Source organism: Echinops telfairi, unplaced genomic scaffold (assembly GCF_000313985.2).
Source record: "Echinops telfairi isolate 266 unplaced genomic scaffold, ASM31398v2 ScPeMD7_7430;HRSCAF=8468, whole genome shotgun sequence".
Lineage (NCBI taxonomy): Eukaryota > Metazoa > Chordata > Mammalia > Afrosoricida > Tenrecidae > Echinops > Echinops telfairi.
The window spans coordinates 57,422-66,921 of NW_022111330.1; the positions used below are offsets into that span (position 1 = coordinate 57,422).

The following is a 9,500-nucleotide window of genomic DNA, read 5'->3' on the forward strand; positions in this document are numbered from 1 at the left end:
AAATGTTTTGAGAATGAAGAGGGCAACAAATGTACATGTGCTTGACACAATGGATGTATGGATGGATTGTGAGAAGAATTGTACGAGCCCCCACCCCAGTGAAATAATTTTTAAAAATTCACTGAACGCACATTCGGTCAAAACATGTGCCACTATTCAAGCATTTTGTAGCGGTATGCATTTGTACTAGTAAATTGCAACAATTTCGTCGACAGCGTCATCGGCTTCAACAGCTTTATAATTTCTGTACCAGACGCTTTTCAATTAAACGTTACGAAAACGTCGCGCTCGGCGTTACAGGGTTAAGAACCCTGCCAGCCTGCTTTAGAAGCTCCACTGCACAGATGAGAGAATCTGAACTCGGTGCTGCTGTGTCATCATCAGGCGACTCTAGTCTCCTTCCCGGGGCAAGGGAAGCTGGGGGTGGGCGGAGGGTGGAGTGCGCTTGAAACGTAACGGTCCCGAGGCCATCGCCCTCCGCTTTGGAAGGTCTCAGGGACTGCAGTGACACCCCCGCCCCCCCTCCCGCCAGCTCGGTGCAAAGCGGAAAACAAACAGACACACCGCCTGGAAGAGTATGTCTAGTAACCAGTCAGCCGCAGCGAAGACTCTTCGGCTCCGCCTCTATGACGTCACTGCGCAGGCTGCTCCCGACTGGTGGCGGGACAGCGCGGTGTATTATGGGCCTTGTTGTGTGCGCGCCGGTGGAGACTTCAGTCCCCACAATTCTCCGCGCGGAGAGGAGCCTGCCGTGGTGCGTCCGCCGCCGGAACGGCTTTCTGGGATGGGCGGCTGTGACTGGTGAGCGTCGTGACCAGAGCTAAGACCCCAGCCTGTGCCCGTGCCTGTGTGTAGCCCTTGCACAATCATGTCGGCTCCCTCTGAAGAGGAGGAGTACGTGCGGCTGGTGATGGAGGCACAGCCCGAGTGGCTCCGCGCGGAGGTGAAGCGGCTGTCCCACGAGCTGGCCGAGACTACGCGTGAGAAGATCCAGGCGGCCGAGTACGGTCTGGCAGTGCTCGAGGAGAAGCACCAGCTCAAGCTGCAGTTCGAGGAGCTCGAGGTGGACTATGAGGCCATTCGTGGCGAGATGGAGCAGCTCAAAGAGGTGAGCGGCCGGGCGCAACTGCCACGCCTTCTCCGCGACGCCAGGCAGGCCGTGACCGAAACCCCTTCCCAACCCGCCACTCAGGGAGCGGGGCCTCCAGTGGGCAAGGCCCCTCTGGGATGGAGGGGACATTGACGCCAAGAGAGAGACAGCCGGCGCTCAAGGTCACCCTTCTATTAGTTGTAGGAGATGGGTCTGGGGGGTGCTGTTTGTGAAAAGGGGGCCCAGAGGTTCCACCTAAGAGCCTCCTTCCCTCGATCGTTTTGGACTCTGCGGGTGAACCCACCGCAATGGCAGCTGGACCCAGAGGCCCGCAGTTTCTCAGTGCAGCCTCTGGTATCTGGGCTTCTGCCGTTGCTTGCAACTGGCCCACTCTCAGAAGGATTCAGCCCAGTAACTTCCTGGAAGCTAGGCAGGCCTCAGGATGCTTTAGACTGGTCATGTGGGCGTGGTCTTAACCAAGCATAGGCAGGGGCAGTGTCCACCAAAGCTGTGTTCTGGTGCTGAAGAACCGTGAAACCCACCTTTCTTCTGTTGGGAGGCCAGTGGGCAGCACAGGTGCAGTTCGATTTTGTATAGTGGGGTAATATTCTGTAATGTTTTACAAAATGCTCTGTGTGTGTATGCTGAGGCTGGCAGATGCAGCTGATCCCTTGGGACAGGTATAGCCTAAGCCTTTGTTGGTTCCTGCTGTTGCTGTGTCACTTTTTGGCAAATCACTCTCCTTTTCTGGGTCTAGTTTTGGCGAGGTTTCTGTTTTTTTCTTGAATGCTGTCAGACAGGAAAATGCCCTGAATACAGACCTGGGGGAATCAATGACTCTAATTTGTATATGTAGGGCCACTGTGAGTCAGAATTGTTTTTATCACTGTTAACACTGTTGACCCAATGCCCCCTTCCCAGGCACAACTCTCTAACCAGGTCATGCTTTCCTCACTGCCTAGTTATTTCTTTTACCAGTGCTTTACTGACAGCTTACTGTCTTGTACCTCATCCCAGGACATTCCTTGTGCCACCTGGGAAGCCTCTCTGTAGACATCTTGCAAATCTCTGGGTGCTTGATGGAACTATGGCCCTCATGGACAAATCTTTTGTTTCCTATTTAATTTCTATTTTGAGGATTAGGAGATTAGATCCTCTTGGTGGCCTGAGTAGTGAGGTAAGGGGGAAGCACCAGGGGCTTCTGGGATAGTACTTGTGAGTACTGGGCAACCTGCCACATTCAGGAGCTTTGGGGACACAGTAGTTAAGCACTGAGCTACAATCCAAAAGCTTGGCAGTTCAAACCCACCAAGGACTCTAGGGGAAAGATATGACAACCTACTTCCATAAAATTTATAGCCTTGGGAACCCCATAGAGCAGTTTTACTGTACCATCATAAATCTGAATAGATGTTGTGGCAATGAGAATTTTTTTTCTATCCCATCCCACTCTGACACCCAAACCCTATATTGTGTGGTTGGAGAGAAGTTGTTCTGCAGGGATACCCCTGGGTTTGGACCATATTCCTATCCTTTGCTGCTAGTGTGACTGAAGTCAAGGATACTCCCTGAGGCTTTTTTTTTTTCTTCCTGTCAAATGAGGGAGCAAATTGTGAACCTCTTGCCACCAGATGGGTTATTCTGAAGATTATGTATTGAACAGACCTGGCATGATGATGGGTATGTAGTGGGCAGCTGTGTAGCCTTTGGGTTCCTTTGACAATGTGTATTCCCCTTCCCCACCAACTCTTCCCTTGGCCACATGGGCTCTTGACTGCTGACTGTAGGTCTTGAGGATATACTGTGTTTGTTTGTTCCTTTCCTGACATCTGTGTGCGTTCTCACCCACCAACCTTGGTCCTTTCAAGCCTATACTGCCTCCTTGGGAAACCCTCTGACTCTGTAGAGAAGTAAATTAATTAGTCCAAGTGTATAAAGCAAGACCTGAGCTGAAGAGGTGCCAATTGGCACTAGTAGATAACTAACCAAGTGTAGGTTGGAGGCTGGCTAGTTTGATCTGTGGTCCTGGTATTCTACTTCACAGGTAGTAGTAGAGCCTTCTCAGAGCCAGACTTGACTGGCAATGAATCTATAGGGCTGAAATGAGGTCCATCCTGTAAAGTCTCTAGTTTGGTAGAAGGAAACACAGTTCTCTTCTTCTCCTCTGCAATTGGTGGGTAAGAGAACTGGATGGACACTTATTATTGCTATGTGCTGTTGAGTTGGTTCTGACTCTTAACAACCCTGTGTACAACAGAAGAAACACTGCCTGGTCTTACACCATGCCCACAATTGTTCCCATGTCTGAGCTCATTGTTACAGCCACTGTTTCATTCCGTTTTATTGAGGGCCATTCTCTTTGACACTGTTCCTCTACTTTACCAAGCATGATGTCATTGTCCAGGGACTGATCTCTCCTGATAACATGTCCAAAGTATGGAATATGAAGTCTTGCCATCCTGATTCTAAGCACTCTTGCCATACTTCTTCCAAGACAGATTTGGATACTGGTGACGCACTGGTAAATGCTAGTCTTGCTTGAGTGGCCATGTGACTTCAGGCCACATGTGACTTCAGGCCACATAACCCTGCAGCTTCTAAAGAGACATGTGTTACCTGCAGCTTCTAAAGAGACAGGTGTTAAGGTTTCCTTCTAGTTCCTATGCACCAGTAGCCCAGCGGGTATTGTGTATGTGTGTGTGGAGGGTGGGATAGAGGGTGGGGGTGAGTAGGAGAGCATGTTAGGGACCTTTGTGTGAACCAAGCCAAGCACTGTAACTGGATCAGATCAGAGACCAGACTTTGTGGATTGGGAATGTGCACCCCTACCTGCCCTGCCCTGCCTGCTACAAGCAGGGCTCAGATACAGTCTCAGATTCAAACGTGCTCTCTGAGAGCTGAAGGAGGCAGGTTTGGATCTGGGCGTCTTTACTGCTTTTATGTGTCACCTTAAGCTGTTGCTAAATTCATTTCTGAAATGAGTGGGGTGGTGCCTCCTGGGATGGCTGTGGGAAGAGTTAGGTAAACTCTGGTGTGTCATAGCTAGTGCAGGGCCTGGCACAATGTGTTTAATAAAGACTGTACTGCTTTAGTGTTGTGATTCTGTTGTCTAGTTCTCATCAGGCTTTTATTTACTCGTTGTTTTGGTCTCTCTCCATTTGTCACCACACCATTCTTTGTCCCTGCATAGTCTTCAGTAGTCCCTGCTGCCTGCCTTTAGAAGACCCTAATGTCTTAGCTTAATACCTAGGCTGCTATTGTGGCTTGGGCCTGCATTTTTCACTTCCTGTTTTGCCTTCTTCATTTATAAATCCTTAAGGAAGTCAGAATTAGATTAACCTGTGTGTTAGTCTGGGTAAACCAGGGAAACAAATCCACAGCAACTCATATATATATATATATAGAGAGAGTTTTATATAAAAGATAACTGTACATTAAGAAAACATCAAAACCCAGTGCTGCCCAAGCCCATAAGTCCAACATTACCCCATATGTCCAACACCAATCTACAAAGTCCTCCTCAATCTCACAAAACACACACAATGACTCCAACTTCAGGAGGAAAGTCCAATCAGTGAGTGTGTAAGCATCTCAGCACTGGCAGGGGTCTCCACATGGCTGCTCCAGCACCCAGGGCTGCATCAGGGTAGGTCCATGTGGCTTCTCCTCATGCATGTCTTGCAAGAAGTGAGCCTTGCCAGCTGAAGCAGGCAACTAGCTAAGACAGTTGCATCCTGGTCCGACCATCAGAAAGCAAGAGCCCCAAGAACTAGAAAGGAGAGGCTCACTGAGCCACATATCTCTCTGCCCTTCAGTTAATCCCACATGTGTTTATCGGCCAGTTTGGCACAATAGACTTTATCTCAACCTGCTTTTCCACCTGTTCTCCTGAGAATACCACTAGTGTGTTCTTTTTTAAGGCTTCATATGAGCATTTATACTTAGTAAAACACCCCTGTTTTCTGCCTTCTGTACTTAGTTGGGCTCTTTCCAACATCTGGAAGCCTCTCCTGTTTTGTACCCATAAATGCACCTTGATCTGCTAGGAGACTGCCAGAGCATCAGTGAGTCTTATTGTCTTGGCATTTTCAGCTCTATTTTGCTTATAGTGTACCTAGACACAGGTTCAGCAGCAGCAGCTGCACAAAGTGCTCCATGCCTTTCAGGGACAGCCTTTCAGGGACTGGGACACAAACTGGTGGAAGCAGCTATTTTACTCCTATAAAGCCCTCCCTACCTGTCTTGTACATGCTCTGGTCCTAGAGCAACATTCCCCCCTTTTATCCTATACTTTACACAACTTTGGGGCAAGAAGGATTAATATCTTCCTCTAGTGGATGGTAAAATTGAGGTGGGATGGGTATCACATAATGAAAGCCTTGTAGTTCCAATCAATGTGGGAGAAAGTGTTGGCACCAGGCACCTCATCTAAATCCTTTGGACAAAAATCTGACCGAAAAGTTTATTTGATCCCATATGTGATGATGTCACATTGTTAAACAGGTGATGACTGCTGTTTGGGGACCTGCCACAGACTGTGGCAGGTATGCAGGGCCAGGGCCGCCAGAGGCTTCTGTGGATGAGGTACCTAATAAGGACCCTGTGTACATTAGTTGCTTCTATCATAAGCTCACCATGCCCCCCTCACTCCAGCAGTTTTTACACTAGCCCTAGGAGGTCACCATTCTGTTTATATCCATCTTACATCTGGACAAACTGAGGCAAAGAGATGAGTTGGCTAAGACTGTGAACTCAGATAGCTGGGCTCCAGTGTATATTCTTAACTTCTGATGTACCCACTCCTTCAGAGGCTAGTCAGTTGCTGTGTGGAGGGATAGACAGGATGACTGTACTGAACTTTTAGTACTCATTGCTTACTCTACACCTTAGAAAGTTGACAGGTGAGGCCTAGCCACTCTACGTGTTTGCTTTGGGGCACAAGAAGCCACAATACTGGTGTAAACAGGTAGAGGATTTCTCCTGCTCTTTTTTTTTGCCCCCTCTCCTGCTTTTTTTGATCCCACCCTAGGGCTTTCTTGCATCCGGAGTAGGGGCCACCGAATGTAACAAAACTGTTTGTTTAGTAGAAAGCTGGTGTGGGGTGGAGCTAGCAAGTCCCTGGAAGACTTGAGGTTTCAGGGGCCTGGACTGGGATGCTGATCTTTTATAGACATGAAGATAGCTGACTGATGAAAGCCAAGGTACAGGAATCTTTGTAGCATGAAAGGCAGTCCATGTCCCTAGGGACCCTATGATCAAGGACAGGCATTGCTCTCCACTCTTTCCACTACACTGCTGATGGTTTACCTCTCCTCTGTGAGCCCCACTTCTCCCACCTGTAAATTGTGTGTGGGTCAGGGGAGGAAGTCATTATGGACTCTTACAGGGCCTTCCGCTTTTCAATGTCTGAGAAGACAAGTTAGCAGTGATGCTATTTCCTCCTGTAGAAGCTGGGGTGGCACATGCACACCGTAAAGGACTGCTGGACCTGGCTGTGGGATCTACACAGCAGCCAGATACATCCATATAGTTCCAGGTGAGACCTGTCAATACATGTAGGAGTGGCCTTGGCCACCTTCCCTGGCCAGAACTGCCTTCTCCAGGATGGAGCTGGCTCATCTCTAGGGAATGCCAAGTACACTTTAAAACTTAGCACTTAGCCATAGGAAAGCACAGAATCGGTGGTAAAAGCATGCCCTGTCATGATGTAGGCCCTAGACGAGAGCAGCCCGTCACAGTGAAAAGGTTGGCAATCCCTGAGCAGAGCATAGGGGTAGCAGAGGGAAGATGGTTGGCAATGGAATGGGAGTCCAGGGAGTTCATCTAAATCCCTGGTTTCCAAGTTCTGCACTCAGACAGAAGGGAGACTTAATTCTGCTTCTCTGTCTCAAATTCTTTCTCTGTAAAATTGCTTTAATAACAGAAACAAATATGTTACCGTGGGACCTGACATACTAGGGTTGCTTGTTCCTTTTGGGCATCAGGTTTGGAAGGATTTCACTCTTTAGTAACCGTCTATGGTTGGAACTTTGATGATTCCTTCTGAAACCCTCTGTCATCTTTCTTATGGACCTCCCGTCCTTCTTGAAAGAAGAAGCTCAAATTCTCTCATGTCACTTTGAGGTAGTAATCCCTTGAATCAGACAAACATGAGCCAAATGCAGAGCTCCTGTGACTATTATTGTAAACAGGTTTTGTTCTCCCTCAGAGAATACGCAAAGCATTTGAGAGGAAGCAGTTGTTGAGCTGGGCCTTTTAGGATTAGATAGTTTTGTTAACTGTTGTTCTCCTGCTGTGACATATGCCCAGTGCTGACATTGACACGTGGTAACTGAGTGCAGCTCTTGGTGCCATTGCTGTGGCAGATTCAGCATAGAACTCCTTGAGTGGACACTAGGAACAAAAGGGAGCCCCATTTGCTTGCCAGCTGACTGTTCTCAGTGTCAAATCCAACTGTCCCTATCTAGGCTCTTCTCTTCCTGTCCATATTCTATGAGAAGTAAACCATGAGCTGGTAGCTGCAGGGCAGGGGAGGGTGCCACTTAGCACACTCAAGAGTGGTCAGGCTGAGTGGCACAGTGGAGTACAGAGAGGGCCAAGGCAATTTGGCTTAGGCAGGTAATGGGCATAGCTTATTTGTTTTTTTAGAACTTAATGTGCTTTCAAATTATACATTCATTTTAGAAACATCAGAAATTATAAATGGTCACTATTTTCCTACATAATTGAGGCTACACCTTAGCATAAATCTGGATAACAATTTTGTATTTCTACTTAATTTCTTTATCTTCTTGTATTTGAGTTATGAAAGTACAAGTTATAAAGGATTCCATGAAAAACAGAAAATGTTTTGTGCAATTTTCTTTAAAAAGCTACAGAATTGAGTTTTTTGCCTGTGGAAATTCCAAATGGCTATTAATGTATTCCTAATTCTTGATCTTTATAAAACATAATTGCCAGGGATTATATTTTATGTATATGAATTAAACATAAAGGCGATTCTATTAAGAAGAATGCCGTATCAGGATTGGCAGAAGGTCTATTAACGACGTTCAGTATGCAGATGATACAACCTCGCTTGTTGAAAGTGAGGAGGACTTAAAGCACTTGCTGAGGAAGATCAAGGATTCAGCCTTTGGTATTACAACTTCAGTATTAGAACTCAGTGTAAAGAAAACAAAAATCTTCAAAACAGAACTAATAGATAACATGACAATGGGAGAAGAAATTGAAGTTGTCAATCTTTTGTCTTGTTTAGATCCACAGTCATTACTCATGGAAGAAGCAGTCAAGAGATTAAACGACACATTGCACTAAGTAAAATGCTGCATAAGACCTCTTTAAAGTGTTGAAAAGCAAAAATGTTATTTTCTGACCCTAGCCATGGTATTTTTCAATTGCCTCATGAACATGTTGGACCTTAAATAAGGACGATTGAAGAAAAATTGGTGCATTTGAACTATGTTGTCTGTGATGAATATTGAAAGGACTATGAATTGCTGAAAGGACAAACAGAGTCTGTCTTGGAAAAAGTACAGCCAGCAATTTCCTCAAGGCAAGGATGGTGAGACTTGGTCTTGTATTTCGGACATGTTATCAACAGAGAGCAGTTGCTGGAAAAGGACAGCATGCCAGGTAAATTGGAAGGGCAGTGAAAACAGGAAGGCCCTCGATGAAAGATACACTGGTTGCAACAATGGGCTCAAAGAATAGTTGTGTGGATGGCGCAGGACTGGGCTGTATATCATCCTGTTGTACATCGGGTCACTATGAGTCAGAACATACTCAAAAGTACTTAAAAACAACAATATATTTTATGTATTTGCTTTTTTACAGGAGTAGAAGGCCTCATCTCTCTCCTGTAGAGCAGCTGATGATTTTGACATTGTGGTTAGCACCCCAGTGCTGAACCCACTACTCTGCCAGTGCTCCTGGCTTTTTCAAAGACTTTTTTTTTAAGATTCTACTATTTTACAAAAGCATGTTGTTATCGGAGGTTTTAAACATAACCCAGAGAAGAGGCAATAATCTAGTTGAGTCCCACACATGTTCCCATTACTCATCTTAGGCACTTGTTACTTTGTGGCCACTTTTATTTGATTGTCTAGAGTTAGAAGAAATAAAGGCTATACTGTAATGTTTTTTAGATGACCACGATTGAATCTTCATACCTAAAATATGTGAATTCTCTAATATTACCTGCTTTGTATCAGACCTCTCCAATATGTCTCACGAGCAGCATCTTTTTTTTTTCTAATCATTTTATTAGGGGCTCATACAACTCTTATCACAATCCATACATACATCAATTGTGTAAAACCCATTTGTACATTCATTGCCCTCTTCATTCTCAAAAGATTTCCTCTCCACTTAAGCCCCGCATTAGGTCCTCATTTTTCCCCTCCCTCCC

The 9,500-nt window shown here is 46.1% G+C and overlaps 1 protein-coding gene across 2 annotated transcripts in view; it reads left to right on the forward strand.

Moving 5' to 3' along the window:
• The first annotated feature begins 777 nt into the window (after positions 1-777).
• Positions 778-9,500, forward strand: part of BICD2 (BICD cargo adaptor 2) — an 84,828-nt gene continuing 76,105 nt past the window's right edge. For both annotated transcript variants that reach the window (XM_004717734.2, XM_045298649.1), the window contains exon 1: positions 778-1,108. In XM_004717734.2, the coding sequence (XP_004717791.1) occupies positions 869-1,108 (240 nt within the window). In that variant the 5' untranslated portion in view covers positions 778-868. The remainder of the gene's footprint in view (positions 1,109-9,500) is intronic.